Source organism: Lampetra planeri, chromosome 12, assembly GCF_965212315.1.
Source record: "Lampetra planeri chromosome 12, kcLamPlan1.2.h2, whole genome shotgun sequence".
NCBI classification, from domain to species: domain Eukaryota; kingdom Metazoa; phylum Chordata; class Hyperoartia; order Petromyzontiformes; family Petromyzontidae; genus Lampetra; species Lampetra planeri.
The window spans coordinates 12,052,703-12,075,073 of record NC_136118.1 but is presented as its reverse complement, the minus strand read 5'-3'; the positions used below and the strand labels follow the sequence as shown (position 1 = coordinate 12,075,073).

General features: G+C 44.7%; 1 protein-coding gene across 2 annotated transcripts in view; it reads right to left on the bottom strand.

Annotated features, from left to right (window-relative positions):
* The window catches only part of ATRN (attractin), a 298,845-nt gene that overhangs the window by 13,260 nt on the left and 263,214 nt on the right, over nucleotides 1-22,371 (bottom strand). For both annotated transcript variants that reach the window (XM_078599563.1, XM_078599564.1), the window contains exon 27: nucleotides 19,433-19,540. In XM_078599563.1, the coding sequence (XP_078455689.1) occupies nucleotides 19,433-19,540 (108 nt within the window). The remainder of the gene's footprint in view (nucleotides 1-19,432; nucleotides 19,541-22,371) is intronic.

Sequence of the window (22,371 nt, the reverse complement as noted above, 5' to 3'; positions counted from 1 at the left end):
TATATCATAATTGTGTTACATCGTAGATTATAATGAGACGAAGAACGTCCTCCCAGAATTATCATGGTCAGCAGAATGCGACATCTTATCAGTAATCAGTCCTAAACAAGATTACACAAGAAAAGACCTCCAGAGGCGCCGACTTCCTTAAGACTCCGTAACAAAATGCTCGCAGCATCCAAGTAAATTAGGAGAATTAAAAAAATGTTTATTCCTCTCAACTGGACTGGGATGAAGTCGGTGAAAAGCAACAATGACGATACACGTAACGTTTCGAAGGCGGTAAAGCGATTTATGAACAAGGCCATGGTAATCAACCCACTGAGCTTGGGAACTCTGTTTAATCGCAGAACGCTGCCACAATTTAAACCCCATAATCTCGGTGGCTTTGGCTTAGCGAGGAAACTTGGTTATTTTGAGGCCCCCACGAGCCACACAACCACCTTGTGATTTTTAATGGCACCTCATCTAAAATTAAACAACAACTTCTGCTTCTAAAATTTCCCAATTCTGCAGACATCGGTGGTCACTCACACACTGGAGAGGTAAAATGTGCAGCTGCTAAACCCGGGGGGGTTGAAGGGGTTAATGAGGACTCTGCGTTCTCCGCTGCAAGAGTCTATCTATCAGGTTTGACAGGCAACACTTCAAAAGCGGGGCCATGCCACACTGCATATCGCATGGGAAATCTGGGGGAAAAGTTAAAAAGGCGGAATCCTAAACACCCCAAACCCCCTCCACCCACCCCCCACGCCACGCCGAGGGAAAACTTTGTCCAAGTTTGCATCGGTCACCCAGGTCGTGCCTGTTTAGCAAGCCGAGAAGAAGCCGGGGGGGGGGGGGGTCCCAACACCAGCCCCAACAATCTGCTGCGGAAGCCTGCGTCATCCCCCACCCCCGGACAGAATCCGTTGATGCGGCCCCGCCACCTGCGGTGAAAACCTCAATGCGCCGTCGTATGTGGTGTTCATTGGCTTTTTTTTACTTTTTCCCACGCCGGCCTTCATAGGCGGCGCGGATGCTGCTGCTGCTGCTACTGCTCGCTAACGGCACTTGCCCTGATAGTCTGTTAAGGCTATACGGCGGGGGAGATCTTTAGTCTTTGGTATTGATTTTTTTGACCTGCCTCATACCTGCCGCTCCATTTTCCGTCGACAAACCCCAGCGCAAGGCAAAGCCGTACGGCGATCAGAGCAAAATCTCTCTCCCTCTTTTTATCTAGCTGTTATTTATTTGTTTAGTTATTTACTGAAAAAAACCTTATCTGCCACAACACCTTTTTCTCTTCCTTCCCGCAAGGTACGGGAGACTGGTGAACGCTAAACACTTAACCTGCATTCTCCAAATGCACTCTATCTGGTTACAATCGGGCTTAAAATAATGTAACATTCCATTTTTTTCCCTTTTGATATTAAATTAGTATTAAACAATAAAAGCGATACCTCATTGGCGACGACAATAATTTGTATACAATTGGCTGGAGCTTGAGAGAACTCTGCAAGACGAGTTCAAATCCTGGTGAGGGATCGATCTCCTCGAATCTTCGTCCTTTCATCAGAGACAAAGCCGAGTTTCAGTTTACAGGAAGTTGTTCACCATCATCATCATCCTGTGCGAAGTGGCCACTGCCCTGTGAATGTGGAATGTCTGGCAACGGCTCATCACAACAATGATGAGCGCTATGCCGTTGCTCATTTGACCAGGAAGACACTGCCTTTGAACTCATCACTATTAAGGACCCCTGATATAATAACACTTGTATTGTGATTACAGCTCTCCGATTGCGTTTTAGGGTTGTACCGCACGTTATCCACCTCCGATCAGCACGGTTGGCTACATACGGTGCGAAAGACGTTCAACATAATACGTTCAACATCCATATCCGATACGATGTTCGACATTTCACTCCACGTTCCGAGAGTCTCTACAAATTGGACAGCTATGCACGCAATGCAATGGAATTCCCGCAGATTAGTTAGTGGTGTGCAGAAGTGCGACGCACGGCTCTCTTTGAGCCATGGGCCGAGGGAAGTGCTCCCTGGGAAGCGTCTGGTTTAATGACCCGGCAAACAATGGGGCTCAGCGTCCAGCTCCACGCTTGGCCACCTCTACCTTTGGCTCTGCCAAGAGGACGCAGCACCTGGCGCTCACGTCAGGTTGAGACGACCCAGGGGGAAGAGGCGCCTTCTTCGCTTGCTATGGAAGCCAATTGAATTGGGTAATTTGGCCTTCTAAGAACCGAATTACTTATGGATCGTAAAGATAGAAGCACGGTTAAAACTGAACATTGTGCAACCCACTCAACCCTGGCCTTGTGCTTAAGCCAAAAAATTATTCATACATGCGTACGGGAAGATGAAAATGAGTTTCTCCAATTCTGAAAAAGCTATTTTTCACAATTAAATATGAAGGCGACTCTAAGTGTGCATTGTCTGACCTTGCTCATAACTTGAATGGTTACATGAAGGGGCAATGCTCCTTAATGTGATGTTCTGTAAAAGCCACAAGGCTTGATTACATTTTATTAGTGTAAACATTAACCTCGGCGACACAAGCAATAGATTTCTATTGGATTTTGTCATAGTCTCTTATACATGTTTTATTGGATTCCCACAAACAGCATGAACTATTTGATTATTTTTTCTCCTTTCTACAAGATGGTTGATCTCATGAGCTCTTAAAGCAGAGAGCACGGATCCAAGGTGTTAACCTTAAGTGTCCTGGTGAAAATCCCATGAGCTTTCAATAAAATATATGACCAGGCCAAAGGAAAACACGGTTTGTATTGGAAATTGGAACTGGACAGCCTTGCAATTGACTTGTATGCATTTCCATAGATGAAAAATAAACAAGATGAAAAGAGGGTCTCTCTTTCATGACTTGAAGAAAATAACACGTATTGCCTTTGGACAACAGGCCTTACAAATGAATGTTGCCCTCAAGTATTTGTTTGGACAAGGTATGGTTTCAATCAGTTCTGTTTGCAAGGTGTAGTCGAATTAAAATTGCTACCAGAGTGCCCTTACATCGTAGGAGCCATCAATGATCAAAGTCATGCCTCCACATTACCGCACATTGTAACAATCATAGCAAAATGCACCTCAAAACGGATTCCTTCCAATCGATATTATCGCAGAAAGGAAACTTAGCACAAACTGGGGAATTTAAATTTTAATATATATTTTTCATTTATCCAACAAAGTTTCAGGAAGAATCTCCAGGCTCTTCGAAGGAGTTACCTGCATTGGGACGTTTGGCCAATTCCTCGGCGAGCGCTTTGCATGGCAGGAGATAAAAAAAAAAACCAGAGGACCAATTACAACAATAACAATGCAAAACATCGTACTGGCACACGCGTGCCACCAGGCTGCCTTTGCGAAGCGGCCTGGAATTGTTTAAACATCGGCAGTGCGAGAATTCGCACGTTCCATCGAATGAAGCCGACGGTCGTGCGCACGAAAGCTAATCGTGGGAAAGTGTCTTTCTGCATTGCGTCATGCGGCACGCATTTGTGCACCGTAGGACGGGCACGTCCCTCGTCTCATTGTTATGCTTTTATTTGACTCGCAGCGAGTATTTTAAAATGCGAAGGATGCATGGGCGAGCCCCAGCTCTGTGCCACGCAGCTTTCTTAAACGAAGCCCAGCCTCAAATTGGGTATCCGCGTGTCCCAAGCACGGGTCACTCCAACGTGTTTAAGATTCAAGGAGGGCGTCAGCATCTTCACACACAAAAAAAAAACATCGAGCAAGCGTTGCAGAGCTTCAACATTTGTTTGCCATGTCTATATCCACAGTACTCGGGGAGTGATTCAACATCTAAGGAACACGTAGAGAACTGTATTTACGTATTGCTTCATTATTATTTCAGTGTTTAAACTGCAGGCAGGTTAATTTATTGTTTCAATATTGGTACAGAAAAAAATATTGCTTTTGCCAACTGCATTCCGTTTGGCTATTGCACACCAACAGCTTTTATAGGACATTTGTTGATGACAACTTCGAGTCCATCCTTATCTTAAGTGTTGTTTTTTTCTCTTTTATCTCTATCCACCGGTTGCCAATTCTTCCAGGAGTATGTCCTGTCATGTCCGCGTGGTCTACTTAAGCCTGATGTCTAAATATGCAATGTTTCCCTGGTGCAAAGCTGTCACGTCAAGCAATTCCAAAAATGCATCTTTCCATTTCCCAACGGTGTGATTCCAGACTTTGTACCGTTTTATTAATCTGAGCCTAAGGTTGCTGATGAATGCTTCAAAAAGCTGGCTGTGGAAAGCACTTGATTAATATAGTCAAGTGGGACACCGGCCCCGATGGAACGATGTTGCATAATAATCCTACCGTACAAAAAAAACCCTAAACATATGTACAAGGGCAAGGCACGGCCCACTTTATATTCCTGCTATTCTGCGCACACATGCACCTGTGGCCACTCAGGTCCAGAGGTCCTTTCTAGTGGCACTGGCAAGCGTGAAGGTTTATTTATGCATGGAGCTTGACAGCTGTTGTTACCTTTTACACTGCCGGTTTGTGTGGCTCAAAGGCTTGTGGTGGGTTACTCGCAGCACCATCGCTTACGAGACTGAGCTCATAAGTGCCATATGCATCAAAGTGTAGACAAAGTGTAGACAACAGGGGGACTCGGAGATATTTGGAGCGAAACAGAGTTAACTCTAGCCACGACAGCTCAGCAGCAACAGTCGGCAATGCCGTATTATCTTGATAATAAGATGGGCCAGAAAGTAAAACGCAACCCCAAATCTCGGGGTTGATCGTGAAAAAAGTGTGGACAATAAGGTAAGCCAGAAAGCAGCCGTCTTCCAGAAGCTGATCATGAACGGCTGCTGCTGCTGGTGGTCTTGCGTGCTCTTGGTGGTGATGTATTGCAGCGGAGGACTTTGTTGGCGCTGTTGTTGCATCACAAGATTTTTTTTTTACTAAATTAAAACATGACTTCCGCAAGACAATGCATTCTCTGCATTATATAATTGCATCCCGCCCCCTCCCCAGGGATAAAAGTGTGCATTATAATCTGGAGAATATGGTAATTCTAGAATTAAATTAAACAAATGTAAATCAATAGTGGCACGACTCATTAAGAAACTTAAGCTTGTTTGCAAGCAGACCGGAGTAACTCTGCTATCTCCACCAGAGCAGCGACAATAAACCCTAAATATCTATTGACTTATTAAGAGCCTAATTGAAGATCCTACGGCCGAACCTCCTGGCCTGGTGTTATCCCGGCAGCAAGTAGTTCGATCCAAAACCACATCAGGGACTTCCCGTGGGCGATGTGGATCGTATCCGATGCACGAGCGGCGACGATTAAAAGACGATGTACATTGCGGCTCATGGCCAACGTCACAAAATTAAACGCGCTGCAAGCAGTCGTCCCCTCTCGGCATGACGACAATAGTTCATGTCGCATCCGATGGCATTCTCAACTGGCCATCTCAACTCGATCTACCCATGTAAAACGTTACAGTTCCAGAATAAGATGTACATACGTATGTACACTTACAAGCGGGAAAATCCTCAACCACTGCCAATATGCACGCTTCGTTATTTATCACCTCCGCGTGGATATAACAATGTCCATAAGACATGCTGAAATAGTCTCCGTCTGTGTAACGTGAAGCCATCTTCTTATTGTTAACATCTATTTGCCAAGTGTAAAGCACGCTGCTCAGCAAGGAATCCTCGGGACACGTGTGTGCAACTGACATATAATAGAGCTGCACGGCCGCTCCTGTCCACCGAGGCGAGTGTTTGTGCTTAAAGTTGATATTTCTTCTACTTTGTTCGTGTATTTTATTCAGAGCGCACTACAGCGAACGTGGGCTATTAAGCCAGTGCAACAGAGCAAGCTTTGCAAACAAGGGCACGCGCGTCATGCGATTATACCGCAGGGATGCCACCGAGCAAATTTCAGGTTTTTGATAGTATTTTTTGTATTAGTTTATTATTGCAGCTACTAGAGGAACACATTGGTGCACATTAACACAGCTCAACGGACTCGCTAACAGAGGGCATCCTGGACTGAATCATAATGCTATATACTCTGTAAATATGACGTCAGTCGAAATTCTACTTTTGGCAGTGCTGAATTTGAAGACTCATTTACTGGCTTGGTTTGACAGCTTGTTTAGGCATGAAAGACAAAAGTGCATAAGCACCACACCAGATAGCACATTGCCTCACAATTAATCTTAATAGCCTGGCAACAAAACGCTCTGACTGGTGTAACATTGTTTTTTTCCCCTGCGATGTACTGTGTACACCAAATTAAATTTCAGCTAAAAGCATGAAAACGCGAACTTTTGGAGGTAAGTCATACTGCAGCTGGAACATATGCTCAGACAACATCAGCAGTAAGTCTATAAAATGTCGCCACGACTGTTAAACGTAAATGTGTGTAATTGGTTCAAACGTTACTGAGCAGCGCATGTTGCATTTGCCTCCCCTTTACATAATTGGATGCACGACTAAGCGTTTACTCATGTAAATCGTGAAAACATGGTGAAACATTATTCCTTTCTTCACTTGCATATGCCTATATTTGTAGACCTTGTGATTTCCATGTACGTGACATCAGTGCCGGATTAAGCTAGTGCGGGGCCTGTAGCATATCTTATAAAGGGGCCTTAAATAAACAAAAAACACAAATATGAAAACAGATTTTAACTTGCATAGTAAAGTAATTGTATTTTTTCATTTGCTATACAGCCAGACAATACGACAAATCTATAACCTTAAACACCCAGTCGTTCATTAAATTTGAAGCCAATATAGTACTATAGTAATAGAGCAAGTGCAGAATCTCGGTTTAAAGCTTTCGTGACTGCAGGGATTCATCTTCTTGGTTCTTTCGGTAAAGTCACGTAGAAGGGAAGTAATATAATAATGAAAATAAAACATAATAAAATAATTCTCACGACGTTTCGGCCACAACGCAAGCAGCCGTCCTGAGGACGTTGTGGCCGAAACGTCGTGAGAATTATTTTATTATGTTTTATTTTTATTATTTTATTACTTCCCTTCTATGTGACTTTACCGAAAGAACCAAGAAGAAGTGCAGAATCACTGCTGCCAGGATAATCCGGGCACTGGGTGACATCAACAATTTGGCCGCGTACATTTATAATCACCCTCTCGACTGACACAGCCTGAAGAGGCCTTCAGGCTGTGTCAGTCGAAGAGGCCTTCAGGCTGCAGTCGACTCGCAAAGGGTTGCAGTCCAGAGGTCGCAAACGGGTTTTGATTCCTTACCCGTACCCGGCCGCACCAGGGTCGCAATTGGGTACCCGTACCCGTACCCAGCCAGGTACGGGTACCCGTTCCCTATCCGTACCCGTACCCTACCCGAAATGAGTGACAAACGGTTACTCACCAGTGACTCACGGCCTACCCGTACCCGGCCGCACCAGGGTCACAAACGGGTACCCGTACCTGGCCGGGTACGGGTAGCCGGGTATCGGGTAGGATACGGGTATCGGGTACCCGGTTGCGACCTCTGTTGCAGTCCTCATTTTTATTCTGAATGCAAATTATTTATTTGGATCATTACTTGCCCACTACAGACATGAGTACCTGCTCGTCTCAAGGAGCGTGATGTCCACAGAGCCAGAGGAATCGAACTTTGAACTTCAATAAAACTGGCTCCGAAGGGGAGCTACGTAAGTGGCTCATGTGGCAAGTCGAGTTGACGCAAGATCAACCTGCGCCAATATCGAACGCAAAGGGAGCCTCGGAGATTTCCTCCCATCTCTCGGAGTAGGAATAATCCACCATTCGTACACAAGTACGAGCACAGCTAATGTAAGTGAACTTTGCCGTATCAATGGCACAAAGCTTTCTAAAACCTAGTGAGTGTCTCGATATTGTAAACAGTGCGTGGTCTATTTGGTTTCTCAGAGTGAGGACGAAGTGAAATTAACTATTCTCAAGGTATTAAGGCAGACTATGCTTACACATAAAAAGGCTTCAATTTCATTTAATTAGAAGCAGGTGGCTGTCATTTGGTTTTATTTCCTTTTTTTTACGAATCTGTAACTGTTGCTAAGAGGGTGCACGTGCGCTTGTGTGTGTGTGTACTTAGAACTGAGGTGACTCATGCCAAAAATGCCACTTATTGCTATTGCCCAGAATTAAACAAGGGGCTTTGTTGTGCAGGTGGCATTAAGTAATGGGAAATGGAAATTATGGCAGTGAAGCCTCCTTACGAGCACAGCCCTCCACTAAGCTGGCTCGTCAAATGCAACCCACAGTTTGATTGTGCAGGGAGCTCTGGCGGCATGACCCTAAAATCTCCAGTGAGGTGAGGTGATGACCTGTTGATGGTCACCTTCCTATGGGATGGCTTCACCTATTCTCTCTTGCTCTATCATCACCTGTGCCCAGCCCATCAGTCTCTGGAACAGCACCAATATCTACATTTATTTAACTAATTTACAAATGACCATGATTAACATCATCAAGTGCTAAACCACCTGATATGCAGTAGAGATCACCAAAAATAGGGTAGGCCTATTTTTCGATGAGTTGGAGGAAGAAGAGCTGGTGGACCATGCAAGTTAAGTTTGTAGTCAATAAAAACAACAGATTAAGATGAATACCCAGTTGGGATTATGTGCAATTTTTGTTTACTTGGAATCTGGTGTGAACTTCTGTAATGTTTCACTTGAAAAGATAACTTTACTTATAGTTTAGCCGTACACAAACTCAAGAGACCAGCAGTCCCATTTGAAAGTGACCTGGGCCAATAGGCTGGAGGTAGGGAGCGATGATTGCTATGAGTATAATCCCAATTGAGTAAATTGCGGTACATTTTCGAATTTGGAAAATTTGGACCTCGATGCTGGCAAACAATGGCCTACTCTAAACTAAACTATAAACGATTTTTTTTATTTTACCAGGTAAGGCCCTTCTTGGTTCTTTCGGTAAAGTCACGTAGAAGGGAAGTAATAAAATAATAAAAATAAATTATGTGACTTTACCGAAAGAACCAAGAAGATGAATCCCTGCAGTCACGAAAGCTTTAAATCGAAAAAAAAAAATTCAGGTAAGGCCCATTGAGCGATGTAGCTCTTTTTCAGAAGCGACCTAGCCACAAATGATAGCTGAATTATGTGGCTTATCATGTGGAAATGTATAGCAGCCAAATACTGGAAGCGCATGTTTCTAAATTTGGAACAAAAAACTGGAGGACCCGGAGTAAAATCCACGCAACCACAGGGAGAACATGCAAACCCCAAATATACAGGTGCCAGGGTCGGGATCGAACCCACGACCTCCTGTATACCAGGCGAGGTAGTTAACATCTCACCACCGTGGCACCTGAGTAACCGGTGGCAATAGGTTGCCAGTAGGGGTTGATCATTGCTGCTGTATAGTCCCAATTGAGTTATATGCTGTATATTTTTGAATTTGAAAAACTAAAAATTGAACCAGACGCTGGCACAGAATGGCCTCCTCTTGCAAATGACGTCACGGGATATTTGTCGTCCACTCTGAAGCCGACGTCAGGGACGAATGTGGTTATTACACGCACAGTATTGATCAGGGTGTCTGCTGAGTTTGAACCGTGCACCTCTGCAACAATGGGCGTGCCACCGCCAAAGCGTACAGCCTGTATAAGGTGCAATTTGTACTTTTGCAGACAAAATATATCTCGGGCCCAATTATAGCCTTTCTGGTAAAAACGCTTTTTCACAGTAAATAAAGCCAGCGACTTATTCTCAAACTTAAACTTTCTTCGTGAAAAGATATCCTTATCTTCTTTAATAATAAAAAAGTCATGTTCTCTCAAACTACATACATCGATTTATTTAAATATTTATCACCTTATTTAAATTGCAATCGTTAAAAGGGCTGATTGTGTCGTCGTGCGAATCCAAGAAGTGTTGGGAATTATTGGTATTTTTCAACATCAATTACTGGAAAAGTGAACCTAATATATATTCTACATACACAAATACCACCGTACATACATTCAACTGGCGGAAATGCAGTATGTTTTTCTTGTTCCAATAAACTGCGTTTTAAACTACAATGTGAACTCGATATTAACGTGCGGAAATGTGCAAAGGCAGAGCCAGTTTGGTACGGCAAATCCGTTACCTTGTTACGTCGTAACCTCGGCGAACGCACACTGTGAATCTTAATGTCCAAGTGAAAAATGTCCAATAATTTAATTAAATAAGGGCTGCAGTTTTTGCGCACTGAATTATTAATTTTATTTTCGTTTAATGTTGATACAGCCAACACAACAACAGAAAAGCTGCCACGAAGTCTTCAATTGTACAAGTTGCTGAGTAAGTTAAGATGGTAGCTGTGGTATATATTTCATGGCAACAAAATCAACAACACGTGATGGAATGAGTAACACACAGCAAGCCAGTCAAATCTTCTAAAGGCAAACTGCGATCATCAGTACAGTGGCAAGGCTCTTCAGTCTGTTGCCTCAACAGACCTGGTTTCACCTGAGGACGGCTGCTTGCGTTGTGGCCGAAACGTCGTGAGAATTATTTTATTATGTTTTATTTTTATTATTTTATTACTTCCCTTCTACGTGACTTTACCGAAAGAACCAAGAAGATGAATCCCTGCAGTCACGAAAGCTTTAAATCGAAATCGGACTATGGAAGTTTACTTTAGCAGTACAGATCATGACTGAAAGTTCATTACATGGCTGATGCTTATCTTAATTGCATTTCCAAATATCACGTAAAGAAGGTGTGGCTAGCACCTGGCTACCGATGTGAAATAAGTCATTAGACTATTCGAGATAAGCTGCAACACTAAAAAGCAACAATCGTGCCGTTATTTTTCGACGTCGGACGACCCGGAGAAAAAATCCACGCAACCCACGACCTCCTGTATACCAGGAGAGGTAGTTAACATCTCGCCACCACGTTTCCCTCGATTTACCAGCGTGGAGTGAGAGACCTCCCAATCGCTCATTTTGCTCTGCCTGATGCGAGGTTTGCATGTTCACAGGGGCTCAACACGAGGCAATCAGCAGCAGGTGCGGATTTCCTGGTGTTAACGACCCCTCCTTGAACTGGCCTGCTGATGGCTTTAAACTACACAACGAGGAAAAGCGAGGCTCCCTGCTGTGTCTGACACATCCCACCGCTGTTGAGCTCACGCTTGCCAGAAGCAAGCCAAGGAGAGACATTTAATGATTCTGCTTGCCTGAATATCAATCGTAAAAGAGCCCCCCCCCTCCCTCGTTCTTACACGAGGTCTGTTATGTGCTTCCTCATCTCCACTGTTGGACCTAAGCGTGGTGGAAATATCCCACATCCCTGCGGTGGAAACTAGTGCAGGATATGCAGTGGGAAAACAAGCGTTTACGATTTTCCGAGTCATGTTCATCTTACTTACAAACTCACGATCTTACGATTGGACTGAGCTGCACGACCAACAAAGTTACCGTCCCGGCCGCCCCTGCTAAATATCAGAAAAAATACTGACATATACGGAGCGTATTTCTTACAACTGGCTAGAGAAGAAAAGCATCAACATTTGTCTGTATGTAGAACTTCTATTGCACCATACGGAGCCAACCATGCTAATCTGAGGTCCCCACCACACTCCATACACCGCTCCCCTTGTCAGCTAAACAATCTCCACTGTAAAAAGTCAACTTACATTTTTGAACATGTGCCTGCAATGTATATTACACACACCACTTAAACCACCCCAGCTCCTCATATCACATCTTTTTGTCAATTGCTCCATCTTCTCTGCCACTTAGTCCTTAGGTTTCACAAAATAGATCTGTCTCACGCCCATGCTAAAAAAAACCCCACTGTGGACACTATTGCCGCCTTGCTAGCTGCCATCCCATTATCAACCTCCCTTTCCCTAACCCTAAACCCGCATCGCTGCTGTGCCCCCATCGCTGCACCCTGGCCTTGGGAGGCACTTGGCCACCTCAGACCTTGGACATTCTTTAAATCCCTTAGATCAGCTCGCGATTCGAGCCGGAATCAAGACGGACGATTGCCCTCACTGTTTGTACGGCCCTGGAAGTGCCCGTTTTGTGCACTTCTCTTGAGTGGCCCGAAAGCCAAATTGTGAAACTCAACATCAACGTCTCGACTGTGGGAGCTTGCTTCATTCTTCTCAGCTTCCCAGATGTTTGGAGATGTGGAAGCTCGACTCTCATCATCTACACTGCTGATTCCAGTTGGCGCCAAACACCACTAGAATACAAACCCAAAGGCTTCCTTCCCTCCTCTCTCATTAAGTAGTTAAGTCCTAATAACAGACCTTTGTAAAGGACACAACGCAGAAGCTCCCTGGGTTTGATCTTTCATGAAGCTGATGGTCCACCCTAAACCGCATCCACTGCACAAACCATGTCAGATGCAGATTCCTGATGCACAAATGGAAAATTAAAAACTCTCCAGGAGTAGTGTGCGACCGTGGTCATCCAGCACAGACCGTATGACGTACAACGATGCAATGCCCCATCCACAAATACGAAGGAGACATCACAGCGATGATGCACTCGGCTGGCTCCTGCCGTGGTTATCTGGCTTGACCACCTGAATGTGAAATTGTAGTTGCTGCATCTGCATCAGCCATACGAAAGAAGAAGACGTTTCGATTTAAAGCTTTCGTGACTGCAGGGATTCATCTTCTTGGTTCTTTCGGTAAAGTCACGTAGAAGGGAAATAATACAATAATAAAAATAAAACATAATAAAATACAATTCTCACGACGTTTCGGCCACAACGCAAGCAGCCGTCCTCAGGTGAAGACCAGGTCTGTCGGAAATAGGACGGCTGCTTGCGTTGTGGCCGAAACGTCGTGAGAATTGTATTTTATTATGTGAAATTTTTATGATTTTATTATTTCCCTTCTACGTGACTTTACCGAGTGAACCAAGAAGAAGAATAATCTAATTTCACTCAACGACTTTTTCCTTCAATCACCATTCTAAAACTCACCCTCTTCCGAGGTAGTTGCCTCAGCCACTGCACTACAGCACGGCCCACCGTCCGTGCGGTGATATGGAGGTTGCGATGGCCGTGTGCACCGTGCCGTGTCGCTGCTCGGTCTGCCTGGTCCCTCGGTTTCCCTTTGATTTTGTCTTCTTATTTTGTCTGTGGGCTTGCTGTTTAAGTTCATACGCCTGCCCTGTACAGCATCTTGAGATGCTCAAGTTGTTTTTAGACGTGACATAATTTGAGGTATCACTCGACACCGACGCTAGCCATGGCTGGGAAGTGAACTCAGGTCGCTGGGTTCATAGTGCAGCTTGCTAATCATTGCGCCACCACCTCACGCTTTCAAGTCATTTGTCCGATGGTTTTTAGCTTTGTAGAAATACAGTACACGGACTGAATATTACTCTTATAGATCTAATATCGTCACCCAATGCACAACTGTGAATATTCTATGAGTTTACTTCAGGTAGGCCTTTTTATTATTATTAATGACCAGATTGATAACCTCACTCTTAAAAAAGTCTCCTATCCTCTTTGCATACACGAACCTTCGTAATAGCTGCTCAGTTCTTCATCAGGCGTTGATAAACCATTTCACTGCACACGAATGCCCGTGGCAAGCACTCTCTGCCAGACGCCAATACTTATGAAATATGAAAGCATAAAATAAAAAAATCACACGCATTTTCCTTCACTGGAACTTGCAGCTTCTTGCGCGGCAGAACACGTCGTCATTCCAACGCAGGCCACTGTATTTAATATTTTAATCTAAGAAGCTGTCGTTTTATGGCAAGGTCGATTGGCAGTATATTTCACAGCAATAATTGACCAAGTTTTTTTTTTTACAACAGCAGCGCACTAAAAAAATGTATCGCTGGCGAACAGTAAATAGCACAACGATTTAAATAAGCAATCCTCCTTCTTCTCATTCACGACCACAAAGTGATCTAATATAATGCGAAAATAACAGAAGCCATATATTAATAGCTTGGGGCTGCTTTCTTCAAGTCACTCATAAAAAGCAATCTCGGAGCTCACCTGCCTTCCAAGTGTTACCGCGTGCATCTACACGCAGCGTATCCACGCTGTACTCAAACCAACACATCTCAAACACGTGCATTCACACTCATTTCTGCTGCAAACTGCTGCTCCTTAAGCTCTTTAATCACCTTTACACGAATGCTTCCAACTGTGGCACGCTCCGAGCGAAATGGGTGCGCGGCATGTCGCGTGGCTCAATTCTTTCTCGGAAACAACAGGCGAGATGCATCCCACAGTGCAAACCATGCGCTGTATACAACGCAACAAAGCCTTAGCCGATCTCGTCAAGGAGGATAAACCATCGTACGAACTCCAGTCATCCGAGCAGCAGCAGCAGCGGCTTTTTGCTGGCCATCGAACAAAGATGGTCAACCGCATCGCGCGCTTTCGGATGCGCTTCAGCGGCCGTCTGTAACGCTCTTCCTTCCGATTTAAGGAAGCCACTGGAGCTTTGCAATTTAAAATCTAGATTTAAAACTCATTTTTTTAGAACTGATATTTGTGTTTAGTTTGATGTACTTCCCCCGCACCATTCGCACGCACGGTTGGCTACGTACGGTGCGAAAGACGTTCAACAGACGTACACATACACATATTTGCCTCACTATCCCCAGCCCACTAACCCCATTGTTTCATCACCCATACCAGTCGGACACACTCCCCATTACAGCCACCTGCTTCACCAACGCCCACCGCATCTACCTCCCAACCCCCCAAACTGCAATCCGTGTCCCTCTTCCCTCATCTTTCCCTTCACCACAGACCACAGTAGCTGCGTGTGCAAAGGTAATAGGCTCGTGTTCAATACAGCCCAAAAGCCCAATGGGGCAGTCACTATGCAAGCCAGCTATTAATCAGAGTGCTGCTGGCCTCCCACACAAACGCACTCAAAAACACACGCGCAAGCACTCCACAGCGCACACAGACACGTACGCGCGTATGCATACGTGCAAATCCATTGCACACAAAGACAAAGATCCCCCTCATAGCCTTGATAGATTTTTAGGCCAAGTGCTGTGGGTGAGCACCTATGAAGGCCAGTACGGTACATGAGGGGGATGGGCAGACAGCACCATGCCCCGCCGCCTTTGTCTCAACAGTGGCAATGTTTATCGCACCACAGCAGGGTACTCATTTAATGCTGAGTCGACCTAAGAGAGGCCAAGAACCGATTCAGATACTTGTCAATAGTGTTGGCTGGAATCGAACTCGGGTCGCCGGGTTCGTATCGCACAGGCACATATATGTGCGCACACAATGTACAAACACTAACAACCACCGCTATTTCACCGCTATAATCTTAAGTGGTATAGCACTATAGCACTTAAGATTTTACAGAGTGGTAAAGGTAAATGCACAGGTCAATGGATAAATAATCTGGATGTTACAGGTTTATACACATACACAACGAAACATGCATACCTGGATGTACACACAAACGCAATTAGGTAAAAAAAAAAGACTACTTGTCTGTTAAAAGTCTTCCAAAAATACACAAACCAATTATCCACATGAAGGTTTCTGTGCTTGCCGCTGACAGACCTCCCAACCCTATCTCAGGTGAAGGTGTTCGAGGGGAAGGATACGTCGGGTAGCCAGTTGAATAAAGGTTCGCGAAGTATACAGGCAACATTTAACCTCGCCGTTAGCCTGGAGAATTCACAATGTTATTAATGAGCGTGCACTTTTTGTGCAGAGAAAGAACCTTACAAAACTTCGGCCGTAACTATAACCAATGAGAGAAAAAAAACGCAAGCTCGTATTCCGTATTATTACGCGTCACATTTAAACGTGTTTTTCTTAACTGTTATACTTTGATTGGACTTATTCAAATTATTCTGGTGGCATGCCAGTATTTTCACCACCAGCAGTCCCTGCAGTATAGAAAACCGCACGCAAAACGAAGCCCAAACGACGACACGGTATATTCAATTTGCTCATCGCACCCATGCAACGGCAGGTCAACCAAAAGGTCCCCGTTTTTTTTCTCCAATTTAACTGGCATGCAAATTTGTGTAATTGTTATTTACGACTAGGTAGACTTTTTTGGGCGGGGAGGGGGGCAACTTCACCATCTCAAACACATGAGGACGGACAGAGTTCTGGCTTGGAATATAAATTTGCACTGGCAGCCTTTCAATTACAACCGCTGAGCACAGTATCCACCTTAATGGAAGCGGCCGATAAGTACGGGTTCCATAAGGTCAAACACAATATAGCAACGGTACTGGGCTAATTCATGTCCAATTTCCCACAATTTTCCACTATTTAGCTCCACAGCACCAGGCATAAGCGAAGCTTCTTTAATCCTTTGCCTGATCAACACGTATCTTGCCTATAAATGTAATTTTTTGTCTGTCCGTCCGTCCATCTGTCTGTGGACGCAACTTGTGAAGTATTTGGCTCGCAAACCGTGGGGTGTATGTTTACAAAAAGTAGCCAGGTACCATGCCATAAGCCCCGTGGTGAGCCAGCACTGTTCCATTTTCCCATCCGTCAACTTTAAAGTAGTTAAATTAACAATTTAGTGAAATGTATCATTATTTATTTAATTCTATACGCCGCTCCATGAGCGCTAAAGCACGCATTTGCGCATGCGCGAAACGCTGACTGGGGGTTGCCCCTAGCAACGCACACACCTTCGTTGGGAGGGGGGAATTTTTTTTCTTTCCCGTTAAAAATGCACAAAAAAATACACACAACGCTGAGGTAATTTCTTCAAAGTGTCATGTCCTCTTCTCCCCCCCCACCCCAATGTGTGCACTTACTACTATAGGGTCGGTAGATACTAATATTATAGCGCTTAGATACTATTATTGTACAGCGGGCGGGAGGATGGTGGGGGGGGCGGGGGTAGCGGCCCAGCCACCAGCCTGCTAAGGTGCCACCTCGGCCGGCTGGGCAATCTAGGCGAGGCCGGGGCCTCTGCACAGGACTAGGCCTCGCCACGGCAATGTTAAGTAAGTACTATTTTCTTGCTTCTTTTGCTAACCTAATGTAGATAGAAAACTAATATTAAAAAAAATCAGTTTGGAAATATTAAAATAATAATGTTTGTGTGTAAACAACTCATATTTCAAAATTAAGTTGGTAAATATTAAAATAATAATGTGTGTCTAAGTCTTTGTGTGCACGTGAGTCGATGTGCGTGTCTGCGACAATGTGTGTGTGTGTACGTCCGTGTGTGTGTGTGTACAAGTCGATGTGTGTGTGTGCAAGTCGATGTGTGTGTGTGTGTAAGTCCATACGTCTGCGTGTAAGTCGATGTGTGTGTGTGTGGCTCTATGTGTGTGTGTGTGAGTCGATGTGTGTTTGTGTGAGTCCATGTGTATCAGTCGAAGTGTGTGTGTACGTCGATGTGTGTGTATGTGTGAGTCCGTGTGTGCATGCGTCGATATGTGTGTGTAAGTCCATATGTGTGTGTGTGTGTAGGTCGATGTGTGTGTGAATCTATGTATGTGTGTGTAAGTCGATGTGTGTGTAAGTCGATGTGTGTGCATGGGTCCATGTGTGTGTGTAAGTCCATGTGTGTGTGTCTTAGTCGATATGTGTGTGTGTAACTCCATGTGTGTGTGTCTAAAGTCGATGTCTATGTGTGTGAGTCCATATGTGTGTGTCTGTAAGTCGATGTGTTTGTATGTGTGTGGGTCGATGTCTGTGTGCAAGTCTATGTGTGTGTGTGTGTCTTTATCGCCTGGACAACGCCGGGTACTTCCCGCTAGTAATGTTATAATATTCCCCCCCTATATGTAACATTTAATACATCTGTAAATTATTTCAAATATTTACAGAAAAGCTCCAATTTCAATCAAGACTTTCAGTTAACTGTATACGTAACGTCAGCATTTTTTAAAATTCAAATGCTGATTTCACGAGCTGTGTCGTGTATATCTGCCAACTGTAACAGAGGCATTCAAGAGGTGGTGTGCATTCAAAGTACTTCCGACAAAGTGACTGGATGACAAAGGGTTAATGCTGCTCATTAAAACATCCTATCTGATTAGAATAGCATTTATTATCCCGTGGCTTGTGCTGCATCAGACAACCCACCCACGGATGTCACTCACCTAATGCCGGAACAGGCGAAAACTTTTCCCACACCCACATTACACCACCCACGGTCGTGGAGGGCACAAGACATTTTATGGTCTCGCACTTTTGAGAAGTGAAAAATAATACACCCAATCTTCCTCACTCACTCAGATGGACTGATATGCATCAAATGATCTATAATGGTGGAGGGAAGACACGGTCGCTATTGGCGACCCGACAAAACAATCCCAGAGCAATAGGGAGGCACTGCAGGATTCTGGCTGGCAAAGGCTGTAGATTGAGCTACAACTCTGATACATGTAGCACAGAGAACACTCATTTATTTTATCCTGGCTGGCTGTATTGTTGCGATGAGTGCCATCAAGTGAGCTGTGCGTTTTAAAAAAATTGTGGGAAACATTGAGGATATTATGGTGAGTGCCAAGTCCACGTAAACCTGCTTCTTACACAAGTATATTGCCAATGAATACCAAAAACTTGCTTTTACCTGGTGGGTGAAAACATAGAGTGGCTTGTACAGACAGACAAAATCCCCCGTGTATCCCGCACAGTCTGTTCGTGAGCACCTTTGATGGTCGGCACACCGCCAGCCGCCTTTGTCTCCCCAGTGTTGATGTTTACACACCACACCAGGTACTAATTTGAGGCCGAGTCGACCTACTGGGGGGAGGCCCTGAACTGGTTCAGGTAATCATGTCAGCCATGGCCGGGATTCGACCACGGGTCACCTGCTTTGCATCGCTGTGACGCTGCTAACCACCGCAACAGCGTCGTTATTATCACTGGCGCACACACGTATACCGTACATACTAATGCACTGCACGCGCGCACATACACACACCCATCGCAGGTGTGCGGGACGAACATCGTGTCCGTACGAAACGATGCGTGAATGGACAATGATGTGCGTGCATGTGTGTGTGCATGTGTGCGTGTGTTCATGTGTGCATGTGCGTGTGCATGGGTGCATGCATGTGTGCGTGTGCATGTGTGCAGTGTGCGTGTGCATGTGTGTGTGTGCATGTGTGCGTGCATGTGTGCATGTGTGCGTGTGTGTGCGTGTGTGCGCGCGTGTGTGCGCGCGTGTGCATGGGTGCATGTGTGTGTGCATGTGTGCGTGCATGTGTGCGTGCATGTGTGCGTGTGTGTGCGTGTGTGTGTGCATGTGTGCGTGCATGTGTGCATGTGTGTGTGCGTGTGTGCGCGCGTGTGTGCGCGCGTGTGCATGGGTGCATGTGTGTGTGCATGTGTGCGTGCATGTGTGCGTGTGCATGGGTGCATGTGTGTGTGCATGTGTGCGTGCATGTGTGCGTGCATGTGTGCGTGTGTGTGCGTGTGCTCTCGTGGCGTACGCGTTGCAGCGCAAACTCGTCTCACCTTGATGCTGCCTCCGATGAGGTCGGGCGGCTCCTCCTCGCTCTCAAGAGCCACGTCCACGCTGGCAAATGGCCGGCTTGCCATCTGCTGCATCTCCCGCATTAGTTGCTGTTGGGGGGGAGGGGAGACAAAAACAAAAAGGAAGGGAATGCGTGAGCAACCCGAGAAACAGGACTGAGACAAACACACGGACAATGACAGCGACAAAGAAGCATGCAGCCAGCCAACCGGCCGTAAAGAGACAGAAAGGCCAATCGAATATTTCAAGGGACAGAGCGAGATAGACAGATACAAATGAAAAGTGGTTGTGACAGGGAGGATAAACAAGAAAGCAAAACAAATACAAACCAAATTAATTATTCATCAAGCAAAGCATTTTGTCGATTGTCATGATCATCCGTGTTAAATGTTAGCGTCATTAGATTTTTCCACCGTATTTATTAGCGCCACTATTACCATCATCGTCACATTCATTAAAGCTGTTATGCACCTGTGCAGTCTACTTTTGCACGAAGCAAATGAGACGAGCAAGAAAAAAGCCTCTGCTAAAAATCGTGAATGAAATCCACAGTACATCACTTTGGTTTACTCTGCTTTTTGCTGACGACTGGAACGCAAAAGGTACGCAATCATAATGATGAAAGTGTATTTAATATCCAATATTTATCACACGAAACCTTTTCTGTTCAGCAGATGTGTCATTTAATATATATAAATATATGCTGAGCAACATAGCATTGCATAATACTGCTAAACAAACACACACGCAATATGAAGAAATGCAGCTACAGATAAACGTGCATACTTGCAGCTTAATAACAATTAAAATAATCATTTCTATTTGGACCGCATTGCTTGGATAAAACAATTCAAATGTTTTTGTGGAAACAGGTTTAACAGCACTACCCAAAGTTTAAGCCTTTCCCACAAAAATACGCAACATTCTAAAAAGCATTAGAAGCCGACACACGACCTTGGGTGAATCTAACAGCATTGACCTGGAAGATGTACTGATGGGTGCGATGGGACCTCCCGTGCAACCATCCACTCTGATAACATCAGACTGGATGGTTGCAAAAATACACGTAGGGAAAAAAAAACGCAGCAAAACACACGGTCAAAGTAAAACAAAATCCAAACTCAAGAGCGTGAGGTGGCGTGGGGGTGAAAGGGCTAAAGTTTGCGACATTCATGATAAGAGTTGCTGTCTGCGGCTTCTTGGCCGAGTATGAACCCGCGGGGACGAAACATCAATGGAGGTGGGTGTGTTTATGCATGCCGGCCTTGTTTATTGGACTGGACGTATTGACAAGAGGGCAACAGCTGGGACGAGGCCTAAGCTCTCAGAAGTCAGTGGGCAGGGCTGAGCTTTCGTGTTGTCGTTACTGAAAAATCATACACCGTGGGCTCCCGAGATTATGCGGGCAGCATAGCCTTTGATACGCGAAGGAACAGCTCACACACCGTGGCGCACTTTCATGGGAAATTCACTTCATGTCTTAGTTCGGCGTGCTTTGCTTGTATCTGGAATAGTATTTCACAAAGATGAAATTGGTGGATGAGGTTGAAATTTTCAATTATATTCGCTTTTAATTTGTAAATGGCAAATACACGATTCCAGAAGCAATGCTGCTATTCCAAATGCCAAGGTAAGCCAGGCTCTACAAGGTTACGCAGTGGCAATTATTAAAATGTTCATATTTTTTAGTATTACTGCAAACGTTAAAGTGTTCGGCTTTGGAAAAAGAGTGAATTCAGTTGGAGAATGTGGCTGACTCGACTAATACTTAAAAGTACTATGAAACGAATAGTCAGTTTAGATTTGATTTGTACAAAGAATAATGAACAGTCCACTGCTGGATGAAGGCATCCCCATGTGTCAATTCAGAGGGTTGTTTTACTGTACTTCATCACACTGGTCAGTGTGGATTTGTAGAGGGAATGCCCAGAAGAAGTTTAGATATCACTTGCCACCAGATAGAATTGAAATCAAGTGGCCATGTGAATAGCGCAATGTGCCAACCACTACGCCGCCACTCCACCGTAAAATACAACACCAAAAACACCACCCTCATTATTCATTCATACACACGACGTTACGTGTAATTACAACGTCTTAACGACTTTGGAATTTAATTGAAATCCATTTATCAAAAACGCGTAAGGTGTGCGCTGAATGAATTTAGGATTTCTCAAAGCATTTGCACCTCGCCCACTGCGACCCAACGTGTGCGGCGATGCGAGTGAGCCGCCTCTAACGTGATTCTGTGCTTCCTGGATAAATGATGAGGGGGGGGGGGGGGGGACAATGCGCCGCGTGATATTAGCATGCAGTTCAAACGGGCTGCACCGGAGGAGGCGGCTCTTGCGCACCGGCACGTTTGAACAACACAAGTAATGGTATGCACAGCTCAGCTTTTCATGATTCATGACAAACGTAAGTACATGACCAGAGCAGCGTGTATTTATTTCTTTAAAATCTCACCCACCACAAGAAATTGCTTGGGCGTACTGTAAATTTTAGACCAACATCAGATTAACCAAATGAAAACACCCAAGGTATGCCAGTTTTAAGCAAAACACATTCAACCTTGGGGTATCTGTATTACTAATATTCATGCATGGATTACTTTAAATTATCTACAACCACCTTGCATTAATAACCTATACTTTTTCAACCAAACAAATACGTGTGTGCCACTTTACAGGTTCAGAGATGCATGTCATGGGTATTTGCCTAGCGGCAACATTTTATGTGCCACAAATGGGATTTTTTGCTTACAATAAATTACGAAGGAAAGTCATTGAAATCTGCTTTTGCAGAAAGAAAAAAAAACATTTCAGCTGATGCTGACATTCTACTTTAAACAGAACAGTGCATAAAACAAACTGAAAAGAGGGCGCTCTTATGCCCCAGAGGGTAAATGATCAAAATGCAG